The 20,270-nt window shown below is 36.3% G+C and overlaps 2 protein-coding genes across 2 annotated transcripts; both read right to left on the bottom strand.

The window, feature by feature from the left end:
* Positions 1-712: 712 nt before the first annotated feature.
* On the bottom strand, positions 713-3,587 carry LOC121261498 (trafficking protein particle complex subunit 6B). Its single transcript, XM_041163908.1, has 4 exons — positions 3,382-3,587; positions 2,231-2,348; positions 1,874-2,105; positions 713-950 (listed from the first exon to the last, which is right to left on the bottom strand). The coding sequence occupies exons 1-4, from the start codon at positions 3,531-3,533 to the stop codon at positions 922-924; spliced, it is 531 nt and encodes a 176-aa protein (XP_041019842.1). The 5' UTR covers positions 3,534-3,587; the 3' UTR covers positions 713-921.
* An 892-nt stretch (positions 3,588-4,479) lies between these two features.
* LOC121261495 (vesicle-associated protein 2-2) lies at positions 4,480-11,793 on the bottom strand. The gene is made up of 9 exons (XM_041163906.1): positions 11,206-11,793; positions 10,443-10,565; positions 9,390-9,460; positions 9,195-9,276; positions 8,259-8,374; positions 8,021-8,194; positions 6,887-7,171; positions 6,095-6,172; positions 4,480-5,224 (listed from the first exon to the last, which is right to left on the bottom strand). Exons 2-9 carry the CDS (start codon positions 10,489-10,491, stop codon positions 5,114-5,116), a joined length of 966 nt encoding a protein of 321 aa, XP_041019840.1. The 5' UTR covers positions 10,492-10,565; positions 11,206-11,793; the 3' UTR covers positions 4,480-5,113.
* Between the last annotated feature and the right edge of the window lie 8,477 nt (positions 11,794-20,270).

Raw genomic sequence — 20,270 nt, 5'->3', positions numbered from 1 at the left:
ATGCAGCAGTTGTTGGTAGTTATGCCTTATTTGTATTAGTAGTTCCTATATGAATAGTTACCTTTGTCTTACGGTTTCCTTCACACCCTCAGTGAAGAACTATCCTAATATATATATTCAAACTCCCCAAATCAATGATACACTCGCAGAATAATTCCCAGTGTGTCAATCTACAAAATATGCATGGTAAAAGACTAGGAATTAGCATGTTCCTTTCATATGTTTTTTTTGTTAGAAGTCCTTTTATATGTTAATATCATATACATGTATTACAGTGAGTGATTGGAACGCATGATATTCCTTTCTACATCATTTTTTTTTTTTGTGTTGGGAAACCTCTCAAAGGAAGGGCCTTTCAGACCAAACCCTGCAGAGTAAATCCCGATCCCGTGCACCACACCCTTAAAAATTTTCCTATACGAAATTAGTTAAATCGCTAACTTTTCACCAAGGATGGTCCCAAAAGATTGTTTGAACTCATGAGATATTGAATCTTGGACCTTAGAGGGAGTGATACCCCAAGGCCAAGGCCTTCATCACTTGGGCCAACCCCTTGGGGTTCTTCTGTATCATGTTTCCATGTATAAAAATCTATATATATGGATCATGATTGGAACATTTCATAATATATTCGGTTTAGGTGATTTTATATGATCATATCAACAATCCAGTTTCTGAGACCTTGTCGAGGGCCTTGAGGCTACTTTCATTCTGAAGCATGAAGATCGCCTTATATTACAGTGAACTTCCAGAATTTCAAGACATACAGACAAACGGAGTTTCCTCCTAAATAATCCCGAGTTGAATGCGACACAGAGAAGTCTATATGTCATGCAACTGTGCAACAAAAGGGAAATGGGGACATCACATTTCCTAATTTACTTCAAACTGCAGTCCTAACCCAGAGCATTTAAACGCTTTTCAGGCCTTTATGCGAACTACAAATGAACCTGTTCAATATACAAGTCATAGGTTAGAAACAGCTTGAGCTACAAATGAACCAGAGCATTTTCTGAATTGAGCAACAACATCAATTTGAAAACCATGAGAACTGGACTTTATGGCAATTACAAACATTGAATGTCCATCCCATCGGAAAAATATACTTTGCACTTGGTGTTTAAGATTGTGAGACATCATCGACAAAATGAGACAAAGGTGTTATTTGTCAGTTTTTAGTAGTTTGGAGATCAAAGTGTAAAACATGTTGTACATAAAAGATGCAAAATATATTTTTCCCATACTCTAGTGTTTACCTATCATTTATGTTAAAGATATTTGTCACATTAAATGGCAAAATATCAAGAAATATGTGAGATTTATGGTAGATTCAGCGGTCAGAACAAAATTTCAGATTCAATGAACATTGAACATTGCCATGCTTTTGAGAAAGCAAGTGTGGCAACTAAACTATGTCACTCATAAACTAACATTAAGGATCAGTGGCAGCTCATAACTGAAGGGAGATCAAAGGGACTACCTATAACTAAAATATTAGAATTCATAATCGAAAGAAGCTTAAGAAAAGAGAAAGACATGTAAAGCATCGGTAATTAGCATCACTAGATGTTCAAAAATAGGTGGGAGGACTCAAAAAAAGTCTCAGATAGGTAATTAGAAACAAAGCCTAACATGACAGATAGGTTATGGAAAAACATATACAGGTAAAGGGGAAACTATGAAATTGTTGCAATCATGGTGAGAACAAGTAGTCAATTAACCAACTTTACCACAAAAAAGAGTAACCAAAGCTTCCATCACAATCAACGGAATCATAAAGCACGTTCACTGATGCATGGAGTGCTTATAAAGGCAATGCAATGTGCATAAGAAAGCAAATAGAATCTAATGCACTCCATAACCAGTAACTCACATGCAGGAAGGCTAGATATATCCGCAGAAACTGCACAAGGAATTCCCAAATTTGAAAGAGCCCCTCTTATAATTCCACATGGGAAATACAGATGCATGCTTGTAGCCTGTGTTGCCTTGTTTTCAGTCACAGGTGCAGAATTATCTTGAGATAAATCTCCATCTTCAGATGATGGATCAATTGACATGCGTGCAAGCCAACGAAACCGATTATCTTGCAACACAAAGGTTCCCTGTAAGACAAACAAAATCCATTTTGTTTTCATCAAATTCTCCTTTTTTGGCCTAGTGTTTTTTTTTTCTATCCAAATTCACACACAGATATATAATCTTATTCACTTTGAATCTTTGAACGTACTTTATGATTGGTCTTTAAGTTGTCTATTTGCTTCTTGAAAAGCTCCGACCAGAAGTCCTTGCAGATAAACTTGATTGCCTCAAGATTATCACTGAATCGAGGCCGCTCCATGGTATATCTTAAAGAAGTATAACATAACTAGTTATTAAGCTGCATAAGAATCTCATTATCAAAAATTTTCTTCGTTCCCCCATGCTTCTATCTAGAAACCCATATAAGAGTTCAACTTGAATAAGAGCAATTAATACTCAGAAAGAAATACACCAATGAACTCTAGATCAAAAAGCACTTCCGATAAAAACAGTGGACAGTGAAATCAGTCATAAGAGCGATGAATTAGGAGTAGTAGATATCAAAAAATAACATACTGCACAAATTCATACTACAAGAGCATTTGTGCACTAGGATTTATCTTTTCTTTTAGTTGCGTTTTCTTTTAATTCAAACAGATTGTATTCCTAAATTCTATTTACCTGTGTGGAATCTAAGGGAAAGGGAAATAGAGTCAAAAGCCAACTTTTTTTTTCCAATGCTCTCTAATTTCCTCTTGAAAAAAAACTAAGCTACTTTGTTCTAATAGACAAAGTGGAGTGAGGACTTCAACTCTTTCTCAGGTCCCAAATAACAAAAGACACAAAATTCACATTTATAATTCCTTCAACTTTCTTACACTTTCTCAGCAGCTTTTTTCTTTTTTTTTTTATAAGTAAGAGGTAAATTTTATCGATAGAAATGAAATAGGCATAGCCCGTGTAGTAAACAAAAGAACACCTAAATTCATTCTAGGATCAATAGATTAAGGACAGGAAGTCATGAGCATTGTTTCCATTAAGCACAATGGCTGAAAACCAAAGCAGTAAAGTGTGTACAAAAAAATTCTGAAGCTCCGCCATTAAGCGCTCCCTATCTTCCCTTTCTCAGCAGCTGCACAGCTAATTACCATTTTGAGAGGGGAAAAAAGAGAGAAGCAATCCGTTACATTCCTAACCCCCATAATTCAGAGGAACTCTTTCAGATCTAAGCTCAAACTTCAATTACTAGAAACCCTAACTATATATAGAAAAAACCTCACATATACCCATGAGAGAAACGAAGAAATCAGAGAAAAAAGAGTCTTTAATAGGTTCTGGATGATGTGCAGAGAGGTGTACCGTTCGGAGAGCTGGTGGCCGACCTGGAAGCCAATGGCCTCGATCCGACGGGCGGCGAGTTCGGGCTTATTAGCGTAGAACCGATCGCAGTACGATGACACCATTTCTGTGAGTAGACTATCAACGCAGCTCTCTGAGACCTCCCTCCCCATCTCGCCTCTGTGTCTCTCTCTCTCTCTCTCTCTCTCTCTCTTCCTCCGAAGATTTCCTCTTCGGGTTTTGCCATACTCTAAAATAGAGAGCGGATTTGATCACTATGGCCGATAGCAATAGGCCCAAATAATGTGGGCCTCAATATAATAAAGGGAATTCATTGTAGGAACGGGCCCAAAGACGGATTAGGCCTAATATTAGCTTGTCTTGTCACAACCTTTTCGGCTAACTACAAAATCACTACACGTGTTTTCATATTTATATGAATTAAGTTCGAGACTTAAAGTTTTCATTTTTATAAAATTGATATCTTAATTTTAAAAAGTTTGCATTTGGATAAATTTCAATCTTTCATTAAAAATCTAACAAAAAATGGTTAATGACACGTTTCAATCTTTGATTAATTGGAGTGGCATACTGATGTAAAATATGTCAATCAATCGAGGACTAACACGTGGTATTAGTAATTCTTCTAACAAGAAATTGACAGAATTATCTAATTGTAAGTTTCTTCAAACTCTTATATCAATTTTGTAGAGTCGAAAATCCAGGTCTTGATTTTCAGAGATCTTATTCTGCAGAAAGTTATCTTTGAAGGAGATTCACCTATAGGTTTTATTCATTTATTTTTTATAATTTGTAGTTGGCTAGTTGTGGTACTGTTATATTTAATATTAGAGTTATTATATTCTCAAGCCAGTGTATAGAATACATTATCCATATTACTTAAATGATAAGATATGATTGTAAAATTTAAAATTTATCTTATAAATCAAATTATATTATATTATATTATATAAACATTTTATTATACGTGTTTTATAAAACATCATTGAATCTATTCCAAATTTTCAATAGAAAGGATTCTTATATATCGGTAAAATAATAGTTCTAAAACTACAAATTGACAAGGCAAACACAACCAATTGTCTCGTTTGTCTTTATAAAACTTTTCAACTCATCCCATCTAATAATTATAACTTTTTCAAATTCTCACACAAAATAAAATAAACAATTCAATTTTTTTAAATTTTAAAACGAAAATAAAATTAAAAAAATATATTCTAATAATATTTTATTCAATTTTTAACTTTTATCTCAACTCATCTCATCTCATCTGTAAAAACAAACGAGGCCAGAGGCTGGATATAACTACGAAGATGTAGTTTGGTTTAATGGGTACATAACCTTGGGAATACAAAAAAAAATTTGGAATCAAATGCTGCCTATAACAAAAATATTAAGAGATTTCTCAGCCAAAGTCTTCTTGCTCTCGTTCCCTGAACAGAAAACCCCAGATTTTGTCCCAAATAAGTGTGCTAACATAAGAGTATTACGTTTCCCTTTTGGCTGTTGATCAAAGCAAGGGGGTTCATTCACACACATTTACTTTGAAAACCAAAGAAAATGTATACAGGAGACATGTTTATAATCCATTCTGATTTCTGAGTAAAACTGACTAGCTAGATTGAACATGACTAAAATACCTCCCCAGAACATTTATTATGGGGGAAGGGAAGGGATTCGTGTACATTATACCTCTAACTATCAAATATATTGTTAAAGCTTTGTGCAGTGCTTAAGGGTGTAAAAGGTATCCAACCAAAACACTGATAAGTGCCACCATACAAACAAATAGAAGAGGAAACCCGACTTGAATTCTCTTTATTCCTATTCTGCTCAACTCTGCCTGCAAAACAAAGAGCACACAAAGAGAACAGTAAATAATGCCAATGCTGCTACAAAAAAAAAAAAAAAAAGGCTGGAGTGGAGAGAGAAAAGATGCACAAGGGAGTTCAGCATTGCATATTACAAAAAAAAAAATGCTGCAATCAGTGAAAAAGTTCTAGTATAAGAAAGAAATTCACCCTAATCAAGATGTCAAGAAAACACCCATTACAAATTAGCATGTGACTGTTAGTGTGAGCACACCAATACATTATTAATTATCACTTTAGTTCTTTACAGTGATTCCTTCAATTACAGGTAACACTTTCTTTTTAAGATAACTTCACAAACCACTCCAGCGGTAGCAAAAGTAAATTTTAGGACCCCCACAAAAGAGAAAATGGAATGAGAAAAAATAAATAAATAGAAAACAGTTGCCTTCTAAGATCTAAGCATATCCAAGAATAGGGATCTTCTCCCCACACAGAGTTGTTATAAGTTTCTCCGACTCCAAGACTTGGACACCATAAGAGGGAAAAAAAAATCAAATTAAACTAAGATCCAGGAGAAATATAATCCAATTAGATCCTAAGAATTATTTACTTCCATTAAATTCATTCTTCCTTTGAGGTAAGGCATCTATAGCTATATCATCCTAAAATGAGGCATTTACAGGGGATGAAAAAAGGCATTTGGAGGAGATGAACCATTCGTCTGCTACAGTAAGGACCAGAACCCAAAACTTAGTCAATACAACACTAGCAGCTCTGCACATGAGTCATTTGCACTAAATAACAACCACAAGCATTTCCAGGCTTATGGCAGAACTCACCAACTTTAAGCACATCAAAAGAAACACTAGAGAAGAAAAGAATGTGGTTCAAGAAGTTACAAGTTTCTCCTTCAAGGCTTCTATATCTTGAATGCTTGATTTCCTCTCCTCTGTTAGCTTATAAATAGTATCTTCAGCCTGCAAAGAAATCCCAAAAACGTAATTACTACTGTCAAAATCAAAAGAACACAGATTATCTGATGTAATTGGGGAGAAAAATTACACAGTTCTCCCAATCATCTAAAAATTTGCAAGTTTCAAATATTAGATGAATCTGTTCAAGCTTCACGGAAGAAAAAATAAGGGCCCCAAGCCAGTAACCGATGAGAATTACTAAAGAGCAACTTTCATTTTCATTACGGTCAATGTGTAGAATTCAGGCCTAACCTCTGATTGACAGGCAATTGGGACAATAGAACCTGCGGATGCATAATGATTCTAAAGAAAATAAACCTACCAATAACCAATCCATTGGGCCTTCTGACAAATGGAACTGGAACCAATGCATATAGTCTCAGGGGTCATATTTAGTCGCTATCCCTACAACTGAAACAGATATTGAATAGTAGGTATGCATCCACAAATATATATTTTTTCATTGATTTCCGATTGTCAGATTGATCAGATGAAATAGAAGATGGAAACTAAATTAGGGATTCAATGTAATAGACCAAATTGTAGTAAAAAAAAACAGAGAGAAGGGATATGAGACGGATTTCAATGACCATACTCTTGATATGGTTCTAAGCAGAGTACTCCCATAGTCAAATTTCAGCATACAAGTTTGAGGCCCCAGCACAGATATGTCACACTATGGTAATAAATATTAAAATAGATCCTGGAAAGACTAACCTCCCTTAGCTTCGATCCAAGAAATTCTAATTTTGACTTCATCTCCTCAATATCTTTAACTATATTCAAATCCTTTACATTCTTTACAGAGTTTAACACCTCATCTTCTGCCAGATCAAATTCTGCATCCTTTTCTGGTTCATATTCTAGATCCTTTGCGGGCTTCAGTTCTGCAACCTTCGCTGGCTTCTGTTCTGCATCCTTCACTGTTTTCAACTCCACATCATTTTCTTGCTTTTGCACCTCGTCATTAACCAATTCAGACTCATCTACAGCCACAGCAACCTGACATAATAAAATGAGAGGCAACATATAACACTTTATAAGGTTCTGATCTGGACAAAAATTTGGAAAATTCTCAAAATTTTCAAATTGACAAATTTAAATTGAAGAGAACTTCAGCACAATCAAATTATATTTTCACTATCTGTATGAGTATATTTAGAGTAAAAAATCTGATCAATAAAATAGCTATAATGATGATGATGATCAGTGACTTGGTGGTTATGAAGATATACTTTCTTGGTTTTGGTCTCAACAAGTAATTGTAAAAGAAAAAATAAATTATCTGAAATATAAAGATGGCAGCAGTGGTGGTGGCGGAGGTTATACATGACAGATGGTGTAGGTGCAGACGACAGCTAGTGGTAATAAGAGTGCCATAGGTGATCGAGGATATCGCCACTCAAGAGACACTAACTACGTTTTCACTATACCCCAAAAGGTCCGTTCAAGTTACCATTCAAACTCCCTGAAATAATTTATAAAGCTTAATCACTCTGTCCTTTTAGGACAGATCTTTAGAATCAAAAAAATGGTCAAAGCGACTGAGTGGTGGTGGAAAGAGTTTGAACAATATATCAAGGTTCAAATTTGTGCAATGGCACCTTCTTCCATAGAATTTGAACAATATAGCAAGGTTAAACTTACAAATTCAAATCTCTCCTCAAAGTCCCTAATCCAAACACAGCATAAGCGAATTTGGTTCAATATGATTATGGATGGAAACTCCATCAAACACAAAACTGAAAATATACCAGAAGAATCCTTCCCTACTGGAGTGAAAAAAAAAAAAAAAGGAAGAGAGAAAAGATATTTAACCCAACATTGTCAAATGGGAAGAGTTTCTCTAACCATTTTCAGTGTTTCGACTCTACCCAAAGCTTGATTTTCCAGCTGCGAATCTTCATGATCCAGCCCCTGTTTTGCTACTCTATTAATTGGTGATAATGCCGGTGAATGGGGTGGGCTAACAAGCATCACTCTCAGTTTGTTCTCTTCGATGTACTTCCCACCATCTTTAGTGAACTGCCAAAACAATCTATGAGAAGCCAAAATAGAGATCAAGAACAACAAACCTACAAAAACTTACCATGCTAGACATGATGTGCTCATCAGTTGTTCCCAAAGGAACTATTGTGCTTTGGATCAAGAACTTGTCTTTGCACTCCATATCAAGTGGAGCTGTCCGTTGAGCTTGCATTGTAACTATATTTGACATAAAAGGTGATGAAGATATAAACAATAAAAAAAAAAACCATAAAATCAGAAATCAAAGTGAAAAGCCAAATGAAAAGGAATATCCTAAACCAACATTTGAAGTATCATCAGATTTTTCTTCTTCACATTGGACTTTGTGACATTTGATTAGCTTCTTTTATTATTTTTTTAAAAATACCTAATGAAATCCAAACAAAGCTTTATATATAGCTACCAAATTAAATCTCCAGAACTCCTCAAACTCTGTGCATGCACCTGTGACTATGTTTCTGCATATGTGTGACATCACAGATAGAAGGATAATAGAAAAACTACCAAAGAGCAACAAGCCCACTGGGGAAGAGAATCTTCGGTTTCCAGGCTCCAAAAATTGAAGTTACTTACAGCTTTTCAGTTCTCTCTCCATATTATTTTGTAATCTCTCTCTCTCTCTCTCTCTCTCTCTCACACACACACACACAGAGATTGTATCTGATATTTAACAACATTCAACAACAACCTGAAGATTCATTCCAATTATTTGAGGTGGCTACCCAAATATTTTTTGGCAAACATGCTTACTACTAGCCTCTCAAAGTCAACCATATTTTCTAAAAGAATCCTGTTGGCTCAGTAGCTTTCCTTAGCTGTGCAAAGTAAACCCAGCAACTTCTCCCCTCAACTTTTCCCCTCAACTTTTCCCCTCAACTGAATAAATTGTAAACATTGACTCCTGAATCTGGATTAATGGCCATACTTCATGATATGAAACATAACGGACATAACTACAGACTCTCAATGTAATTGATGAGATAGGGGAAAGGCATACCTGTAAAATCATAGGTTGACTTTGGCAAAACAATGCCTACATTTGGACGCACACTATACTTCTTAGGTGATGTAGTTTTAACCTGAGAATATTATATGGCTATTGAGCATTCCATCTTACAACAAGATTTTATACTAAAAGTCTAAAACTCTTTAAAGCTGGGAAAAGAGAAACACAAGTTGAAGTGATTCACACCTTAAAAGCAACAGAGTGTTCAGTGTTATTGACAAGTCGAACAGAGCACGAGCTATGCTTTTTCAATTCAACTATTAAAAACAAGTAACTGAGACACATTAGTCCATCAGTTCATATTTCAGAAGTAGATGGGTGCAGGAAAAAAAGAAAAGACAAAGGAAAGAATTCAACTATCATTCTGCCAAGGAACAAGAAAAAAGAAGAAAGAAGATAGAAGCTAGAAGTCAACCTATCCTTCATATAAAATTACAACCATATATGAGAAGGCAAGGAGAAGAAATCTATGCATCTAATACATCTAACTTGAGACCACCGAAGTTAATCCAGATAACCCCATACAATGAACTAAGATGAAAATGATGGAGTCAAGAGTTCATGACAAAATAATAGATTAAAAACTCCCTTCAGGTAGGAGAAAATCACAAATGTTTTATTCACTATTCTTCAACAAAACAAGGCTTACGTGCTCCTATTTAAATACAAGGACTCCTAGTACCTTGCCCTTAACTTTACGGCTATGCCATCCTAAGGTGTTGCTAAATGGAAGGATCTTACCGACGTCAATGAATGATAAAATCATAAACAGGACTGCACTATTAAAAAAATATAGTCCGTTTGCAGTACTCTTAGTCTGCAAATCCAAAATAAATCTAACCCTGCCATGCATAGTTGGACTCGTTTTCATAATCTAACTCAACTTTTACATAGCTGTTGTTGTTTTTCCTTCTCCTTAGCAACTCCGGATACAAACTCTATCACTGATCATGCGGCGTGAAGCAGAGCTAGAGTTAACTCTGACTCAGAGTCAAAGTCCAAAAATGACTCCCAAATCCAACCGGAGTTGAAGTTGGGTGTTCTGGTTTCAATAGAACTCAAGTAAGCCTTCATAATTCTTTCAGGTCTGTTTTCTTCAATTCTTCAGTGCTCAAATAGGTTATACAGGAATTCTAACAATAAAAATGATAGATAGACCAATATACCACATCAATAGAGCTCAAGAGAAAAAAAGGCGGTTTATGACTTAAATGAATCATCTTGTCATCGTTGACTTACCCGTGAATTTGAGTTCCTTCGGTTGAATTTCTAAAAGTTTTGTACTCATTTCTCTTCTTCCAAATCCAAATCCAGTCCTCTCAGTATGCAAAGCTGGCGGCCAATGCCCAAGTCTCTCCTATCCTATATAACCACGCAAAGAACAAAGAAGCCCACATGTCAAATACTTCAGAGAAATTAAACGAAATGCCCAGCCATACATATATGCATTTATGAAAAGCAAAAAAGTTAAATAAATAGAAAAAAAAAAATTGCCCAATTATTTTGGGCCCAAGTGGGGTGGGGGGTTTGCGGAAGTTTAGCACCTATCTAAACTGAAAGCAACTATTTGGCTAAGGTTTAAAAGAAGGAAATTGGAAAATTTGCAAGAATGAATTCTGTTCCATTGTCCTCTGTTTTCTCAGCAAAGAAACGCATAACAGAACACCAAATTTAAACTCGTCTTACTCCGATAGACTCATGCCAACTCAGATCAATCATAACAATGAAGTTCAACGAGTTATGTTAGACGACAGCATGTTGAACCAGAAAATAACCAACAAGGAAAGGAAGAGCATTCAACGAAAAATTCAAAGTCCGACTCGGTTTCCAACCCAGATAAGTTCGGAAACACAAAAACAAGTGCGATTTCAAGGCCCTTTTTTTCTCTTCTTTAAATTCATTCCGAACAGAACTCAGGAAGAACTCGAAAATTGAAACCTATTTTCAACCAGCGAACCAAAAACGAAGAGTTGAGATTACGAGAGAGATTCAGAAAGCTTACCTCGCCGGTTTTGGCAATGAAACTTGAGGGAGAAAGAAACAGAAACGAAGACGTTATAAAAATCAGCTGAGATTTTGATCGTTCAGGAAACCAGTCGGAGAAACGATAGCGTTTCGAATCACACAGAGAGAGAGAGAGAGAGAGAGAAAACTAAAAGATGGAAATGGAATATAGCGTACAAATGCCGCTTTTCATAGTTTATATAAGAGCAAGCTTTGCGGGAATCGATAAATTCCAAATTTCCATGCACAGGCCTCGGAAAACAGAGAAATTTGTCATTTATTTTAATCGTTCAGAGAGAGAGATAGAGAGAGAGAGAGAGAGAGAGAGTCTGTCACTTCGTTTGGTGGTCTGAAACACTGCTACTGGACTTGTTTGGAAGAAAAGAAAGTGAAACAGTTAGAAAGCGAAGTCTTCTCGTCTTGCTTACCAAAAAAAAAAGAGGTCTTCTCGTCTCTCTCTAGTAGCTGTTGGTGGTGGTTGTACCGACCATTTTAACCGAAACCCGTTTGCCCGGGTCGGATTTGGGGAGCTTTTCGGGTTTCAAAACCCGTCGCCAAACCAGTTTCACGCTATCATCGAGAAAACTGCATAAGTATCTTCAATTCTCGAAAATGTCGAGTTAATATATGTTTTTCCAAAAGAAAGTCGCGGTAATATAGTCTGTTGTTTTATCAAGGGCAGTCCTTAGAATTCTTAGGATGTTTTATGGAATTAATTGCGTACATAAAATATTTTTTACTACACTTTTTATAATTCTGTTTTAAATTTAGGGTAAACATATAATATTTTCAAAAAATAAAATTAATATTTCCGATGAAGTGGCACTCTCACATTGGTTGGTTTTAAAAACAATTTTTAGAAAAAAGGTTATGCAAATATAATTATTCATTCTATTGTTAAATTCCAATAAGATTATACCAATTTGAAGGATTTTTGTTTTGGGGTTGTTGGTATATGTATTGTGTACAGCAGGACATAAGTATTGACAATTTATTTAGTACTTATTTTTAGTTGACTTGGGTTTAATTGAATTGGATGTTGAGCTGAGTTAAAATGAGTTAAGTTCTTTATGAATAGAAGTGAGTTGAGATGGTGAATTGAGTTTTGTGGGCCTAACTAAGATGAGTTTAGATGTGTTTGGATGTTAAGATGAGTTTAAATGTATTTATAGAAAGTTGAAAAAAGTTGTGAGTCTCACATGTAAAGAAATATTGAGTTGAGTGATGTTTAATGATTTGTGAATTGTACGTTTGAATGTTGGGTTAGGCTTAAATTTAAATCTAAGTTGAGATGAGTCCATATTCCAAACGAGGCCTCAAGGATATATTAATCACAATTCTTTGTGCAAACAAACAGCCAGCATGAATGATAAAGCCAACATATATTCGGCGGATTTTATGAAGAATGGTCATCCAGATAAAAAAAAATGTGTATGTATATATATAATAATATATATATAGCTGGAATTAATAAATATTAATTGGTTTTGGTTTTGGTTTGTCCTTATGCATAAAATGCTAAAAATTAATGAACTTGCTTCCATTTTTCTTATTAGGATCATTTCCATTTATCCTTCATACTTGGCATGTAATGCATGTGTGTGTTTGCAGAGGTCCTATGCACCAAAATAATATAACCCTTGCTTCCAATATATACGGCTGTCAAACTTAAAAGGATCTTTGTGCAGAGTGCTTTATACTTTCACCTTTGTGTAAAATGTAAATTCCTCCTCCTTTTTTTCCCTCTTTCCACTCAGAAAGTAAATAACCTTTTGTACCAAAGACAACTTGAGTTGGAATGTCTGTCTCATCTCTCATGATCAGTTTGTACCGCATGCTACTATTTATTCAAATTCATTCCAAAACTCTAAGAGCGGCAAAAGAAAAATTATTCTCATCAGTTACTATTTACTACTTCATACTCTATGAAAAATATTCTCACACTCTATGAAAAAATTATAAGTGAAGGGTGTGAAGTGTGAAAATGAATAGTATCTGATACATAGCATTCCTATTGACAAAATAGTAGCACAAAGTATATATAGAAGGATTTAGGGTCTTTCTTGTTGTTTGACCAAAACATATAGGATTTTGTCTAATGTTTGGAGTGGAGAGGAGATCTAGTTATGCTTTAAGCCCTTGTAACTGGAACATGTTTGCAACTACATGTAAGCAGTCAAAAGAGTGCACGTGAAAAGGGTCCCAAACCCAGCTTTGTGTTGACCAAAGATATCATGATGTTGTTACTAGGTTGTTTTAAAAGATCATGTAGACCTTTTACAGCAATGCATGCAGCTAATTCTAATCTCAGGAAATCATTTCATGATTGATAGCCTTTTTCCCTTTCTCTTTTCATAATGGGTCTAAACTTTTTATATCTATCTCCCAGTGATCTTTTGCCAATCAATCAAGGAAGAAAGGAAAATTGGCACAAAATATTTTATATATATATAAATTAGCCCTGGAATGTTGTATGAATGGCCATATAATACAACTATATATATATATAAATTAGCCCTGGAATGTTGTATGAATGGCCATATAATACAACAACATGCATGATGCATCTATCTATTCATTGCAATAATACGACAAGAAGAATGAAAACGATATGCAACCAACTCGGTAGTTGAGAACTTGGAAAAGAGTAGGAGGAAGTTAATTACTGGGCCAAAGCAAACTGCATCAACCCTTCTCTCTAGCACGTGTCTCTATACAACCGCATCGGGCTGTTCATCCGGGCCAGAATTTTTCCAGCCTGGTCCGAAATCCGGATAATCGGGTTTTGGCCCAGAATAAATCCAGACTGATATCTGCATAGAAAAATTCGATACATCCAGTTCGGATATTGGATTTTAAATCTAGAACCTGGGTTTACAACCCGGTTTTTTTTTCGGTTTGAATGTTTTGATTTTTTTTTTTATTCTTTTCTAGCAACTAAATGGACAGAAACTCAAGAAGAAAATGCATATTATGTCTAATTAATCATCCATTCTATGGTTTTTTTTTTTTTTACTCTCTTCTCCATGTGGCTTTTTATTGGTGGTCAAGAAACATGTAGGCTTCAATTTAAAAAATTAAATAAATAGAGTTTGAATGCTAGATCAACATTTTTTTGATGAACAAATATTCATAACACGTAGGCTTTGATTTTAAAATAAAAAAATATAAAAAAAATCTGGGTGCAACCTGGAACCCGGATTTCGAGTTTTTAAAAACCAGTTTCAATCCATATTCTGGCCCGGGTTTGACCTGGACTAACCCGGTCTAGGAATACTCGAGTTCCCAGGCCGGAACCCGAATGAACTGTACTATAACTATTGATAGAATCAAATCCCACAAAATTAGCAATCTCTTGATATTAGAAAATTTTTCATTTAATTGTAATTATTTAGGAAATTTGTCATTAATTGTAATTATTTCCTTTTTCATAGTTACCATAGAAAGACTATCTATTTATTTTCAGACGCTCTTATACTGTTACACATACTTTTGAGAAATAGTGAGTTCAATTCTTAACATGGTATCAGCCAAACAACGTTCCTAACTAAGCTTCTCACCCCAACGTCTTCCATGACCACTTCCTCCAACCCCCCTCATTCCCCTTATCTCCTTCACCCATCTGATTCCCCTAGCCTCATTCTAGTCTCTGGTATCCTTACTGGAGACAATTATCCCAAATGACAAAAAGCCATGACCCGTGCACTCAACACCAAAAACAAACTCAATTTTGTTGATGGTACTTTTTCTCTACCCGCCACAGATTCAGCAAATTATACTCAATGGAATCAAACCAAAGACATGGTTCTTACCTGGCTTCTTAACTCCATCAACCCCTCCATCGCAAACTCTCTCGAATTCCATACTGATCCTCGTGAAGTGTGGCTCGACCTTCAATCCCGTTTCTGCCATGGGAATAACGCGCGGGTCTATCACCTTAAATGAGAGTTATCCTCCCTACACCAAAATACCACATCCATTCATGAATACTACAACCAGATTAAACAACTCTGGGACGAACTAAGTCACCTCCAAAAATGCAGTGACCTTAAAGAATTTCAACAATAAGCAAAGGATGAACAAGTTTACCAGTTTTTACTTGGCCTCAATTATTCATTCTCTCAACTGAGAACTCAGATTTTGGCATTGAAACCCTTTCCCCCCATCACCAAAATTTTCTATATTTTATTTCAGGAGGAACAATAGCGGCTTCTTCGACGAAGGAGGAACCCCTTTGCCGCCCACTCCAGTGGCTCTCACAAACCACCACTAAAATGCTCGGAATGTGGCCAGAACGGACACACGCCTGACCGCTACTGGCGCCTCATCGGGTATCCTCCAGGCCGTGAGCCCCGCACGAAATCGCAACCCTCTCTTCTCAGCAAACCGCCTCATGCGCTACTGCCGATGGCTCACCAGGCGTCTTCCTCCACCGCGAACCCATCGACGCTCAGTCTCACTCCCGATCTCTACCAAAAGCTCATGAATTTGCTCAGCCCTCAAACCCAAACCCCAATTTCGTGGGTAACGTTTATGATTCTCTCTCTTATGCTCAAGGCCACATGGGTCATCGATAGTGGAGCTAGCCACCACATGTGCCATGATCAGACCCTCTTCTCTGAAATTTCATCTCCTTCGCATGCTCCAAATGTCTGTTTACCCACCGGTGCTGTTCTTCCAATTGAAGGGATCGGCACCATTCATTTGGCCGATTCCCTCATTTTGTCTAATGTCTACTTTGTCCCTTCCCTTAATTTCAATATACTTTCTATACCCCAACTCACCACTAATAATACTTGTCTTGTCATTTTTTCCTCTACTCATTGTTTTTTTTAGGACCCACAGTAGGCGAAGCTGATTGAAGCGGGTGAGTTTTGCAATGAGCTTTATGTGTATCGGCCTCAACCCGTCATGGCTCTTTCTATTCAGACTCTTGCTAATAAGATCTTATGGCACCAACGCCTAGGTCATCCTTCTGGTTTAAATATTCCCACTCTTTTCAATAATAATCATTGTATTATTTCTGATTGCGATGTTAGCGCTCGGTCGAAACATACTCGACTTCCTTTTCCTTTAAATGCTAATAAAAGTACTTTTACTTTTAATCGTATTTTTTGTGATATATGAGGTAGTTACCATACTTCTTCTATTTGCAATGCTCATTATTTTCTTACAATTGTCGATGATTTTTCTCGCTCCACATGGATTTATCTCATGCGACATAAATCTGAAGCCTATACTCATCTCATCCATTTTTTTGCACTTATCCAGAATCAGTTCAACACCATGATTAAAATTATAAGAACTGATAATGGACAAGAATTTCTATCCCACAAATTTCAAAATTATCTTCATGACCACGGGATCATTCATGAACATACCTGCGTTGAGACTCCGCAATAAAATGGTGTTGAGGAGCGCAAATATCGGCACCTTCTGAATGTCGCTCGTAGTCTCCGATTTCAAGCACATTTACCCTTAAAATTTTGGGGTGAATGTGTTCTCACCGCCGCTTATCTTATTAACCAAACCCCGAGTCGTACTCTTAAAAATAAATCCCCTTTTGAACTTCTTTTTAATATCTCACCAAGTCACGCTCATTTACGTGTATTTGGATGTCTTTGTTATGCTCAAACCCTCCATGCTTCCCGCGATAAATTCTCACCTCGTGCCTCAAAATGCGTCTTTATTGGGTATCCCGGTCAACGTAAAGCTTACAAGCTTTACAACTTGGACACTCAAGCTATTTTTTATTCTCGTGATGTTACTTTTCACGAACAAATATTCCTTTTTCAAATCGCTTCTTTCCCTCCTGATCCATCACTACCCATTATTCCTCTCCCAGTTCCCGAGCCCATAGCTTCTCTTACCTCCTCTACTTCTATTCCCGACCCACCCCCACCTCCACCATCTCCTCCCTTCATTCGTCCTAGACGCACCACTACTCACCCTGCATACCTTCAGGATTACGTATGTCCGACCATACATACAGAGTCCACTGCATCCTCATTAGCTGCATCAGCTTTAGGTACTGCTCATCATTTATCTGCTTTTCTTTCCTATTATCATTTTTCTTCTTCTCATCTTACTTTTTTAACTACTCTCACCACATCTGTTGACCCTTCCTGTTACTCCACTGTCATTCGCCATTCTCATTGGCGCGAGGCCATGGCTGCTGAAATCTGAGCCTTAGAGGATAATGCTACTTAGACTCTTAAACCTCTTCCTCCTGGTAAGAAATCCATTGGATGTAAATGAGTTTTCAAAACTAAACTCAAAGCTGATGGATCCGTCGAGAGGTACAAAGCTCGACTAGTTGCTAAAGGTACACTCAGGTTAAAGGTCTTGACTACCATGAAACATTTGCTCCAGTTGCTAAAGTGACCACTGTTCGCTGCTTACTAGCAGTCGCTACCACAAAAAATTGGGTCATCCAAGAACTGGATGTCAATAATGCTTTTCTACATGGTGATCTTGATGAAGAGGTCTATATGACCCCCCCCCCCAACTTGGATATTGCCCTAAGGGGGAGACTCATGTGTGTCTGCTCCAGAAATCTCTATACGGCTTCAAACAAGCCTCAAGCAACTGGTTTTTTAAACTAACCACTGTGCTTCTTGATGCAGGTTTTACTCAGTCTCAGGCAGACCACTTCTTATTCACTCTTATCACTCTCACCAGCATCACTATTGTCCTCGTTTATGTTGATGACATCTTAATTGCTTGCAATGATACTTCCCAGATCGCTGTTTTCAAGAGCATTCTCTCTACACACTTCAAAACAAAGGATCTCGACTCCCTCAAATATTTCCTTGGTCTTGAAGTTGCTCGCTCTCAGAAAGACATCTTTCTCAACCAACGCAAGTATACACTTGATATCTTGACTGATAGTGGTCAACTTGGCGCCCAGACCGCTCACTTTCCCATAGAACAAAATTTGAAGCTCACAGACCGTGATGGCTCCCTCTTCACCGACCCTGGTGCCTATCGACGACTGGTTGGACATCTCATTTATCTGCCTATAACACGTCCAACCATTGTTTTTGCAGTGAATATTCTCAGCCAGTTCATGCATGCTCCTCGAGATCTACACATGCAGATTGTCATTCGTGTTCTTCGCTATCTCAAAGGCAGTCCCGGTCAAGGCATTTTTTTCTCATCATCTAGCAATTTGCATGTTACTGCTTACACAGACTCAGATTAGGCCAGTTGCCCCACTACTCGAAGATCTACCACAGGGTTCTTCATTCAGCTCGACACGAGCCCCATTTTTTGGCAAATAAAAAAACAAACGACAGTGGCACGTTCCTCTGCTGAAGCCGAATATCGCACCATGGCAGTCACTACTTACGAACTCACCTGGCTGAAATAGCTCCTCACAGACCTTGGTATCTCTCATTCTGAGCCTATCAGTCTTTATTGTGACAATCAATCCGCTCTACACATCGCTCACCACCCTGTCTTTCACGAGCGCACTAAACACATTGAGATTGACTGTCACATTGTTCGTGATAAAATTCGGGTAGGCTTCCTTACAGCCGTCCACACCTCTTCTCATGAGCAACTTGCTGACATCTTCACCAAAGCTTTGGGACAGAAACTTTTTCGCCACTTTCTCTGCAAGTTGGGCATTACAGATCTCCATGCACCAACTTGAGAGGGAGTATTGACAGAATCAAATCCCACAAAATTAGCAGTCTCTTGATATTAGGAAATTTTTCATTTAATTGTAATTATTTAGGAAATTTGTCATTAATTGTAATTATTTCCTTTTTCATAGTTACCATAAAAAGACTAGGCATGTATCTATTTATTTTCAGACGCTCTTATACTGTTACACATACTTTTGAGATATGGTGAGTTCAATTCTTAACAATAACCGTGTACTACTGCCCATTTTGTGTACCCACAAAGTTGCGAACAATCTGATTCTCTAACTATTTTGTTTTGTGTTTATATCTTGCAAACGAGGATGATCCTAAGAAGAAAGGTGTAACTATCTCCATAGAACATGTCACAACAGTTGATCGTAGCCAGAGAACCTTAATTTAAGCATTATGGCCTCAAACTACATCTTCTTAATCCAGTTAGCAGTTGGACTATTGCGAAACCATGCACTTCCTTTGATTCCTCCTCCTCCTCCTCCCAACTTCATAATATGTATATGTATGTAAAAATTCTCATATCAGAACCGAATTCAAGTATTTTATAAAAATATAGCATCAACCCAGGATGAACTGGTCCATCAATACTGCTAGAAGATCAACCACAGTAGCACCGATGAACGCATTGGTAAGATCCCAATCCACTGTTGACCAATAAATCATTATCAAGATTGGTTTTGTATAAAGGGGAAGAGAAAATACCATATTTGAAAGCTCAATTAGAAAGCCATAAGAGTATTCGCAGTATTCACTCTTAAAATGATCAACGGTTCCGTTTGGATATAGAAACGGTTTCATCTCATCTCATCTCATTATTATAATTTTATTAAATTTTTATATAAAATATAATAAATAATTTAATTTTTTTAAATTTTAAAATAATAATAATATTAAAAAATAATATTTTATTCAACTTTTAACTTTATTTAAAATTATCCCATATTATTTTACTATCCAGACCGAAATATCCTTAAACATGGTGACTCTAGCTCTAGAAATTGTATATATAAGGTTCTTAATACAGACTGTCAAGGTAAGGTAAGGTAAGGCTCAAATCAAGTTTTAGCTCACCAATGTATCAATACCGTGCATTGGAATTCTCAATATATTTAGTACTCAAAAAAATATGTTTTTTTTTATTTTTATCATCGTTTCATAATATCATAATACAATATTAAATAATAATTTTATAAATAAAATATAATAAATAATTTTTAATTATTTAATATTATATCATAATATGATAAAAGAATAATAAAAATTAAAATAATAAATAACATTCCCCGTTAGTATCCTACTCTAATTGCGTTTCCCCATAAGATGATAAAAGAAAAAACAAAATAATTGAATATGGTAGCCCACGTCTGTTTTTTTTATTTAACCGAGTTATTGCTCTAAT

The sequence above is a fragment of the Juglans microcarpa x Juglans regia genome, chromosome 4D, assembly GCF_004785595.1.
Source record: "Juglans microcarpa x Juglans regia isolate MS1-56 chromosome 4D, Jm3101_v1.0, whole genome shotgun sequence".
NCBI lineage: Eukaryota > Viridiplantae > Streptophyta > Magnoliopsida > Fagales > Juglandaceae > Juglans > Juglans microcarpa x Juglans regia.
The sequence above is the reverse complement of the archived record's forward strand: the minus strand, read 5'-3'. Positions and strand labels throughout refer to the sequence as shown.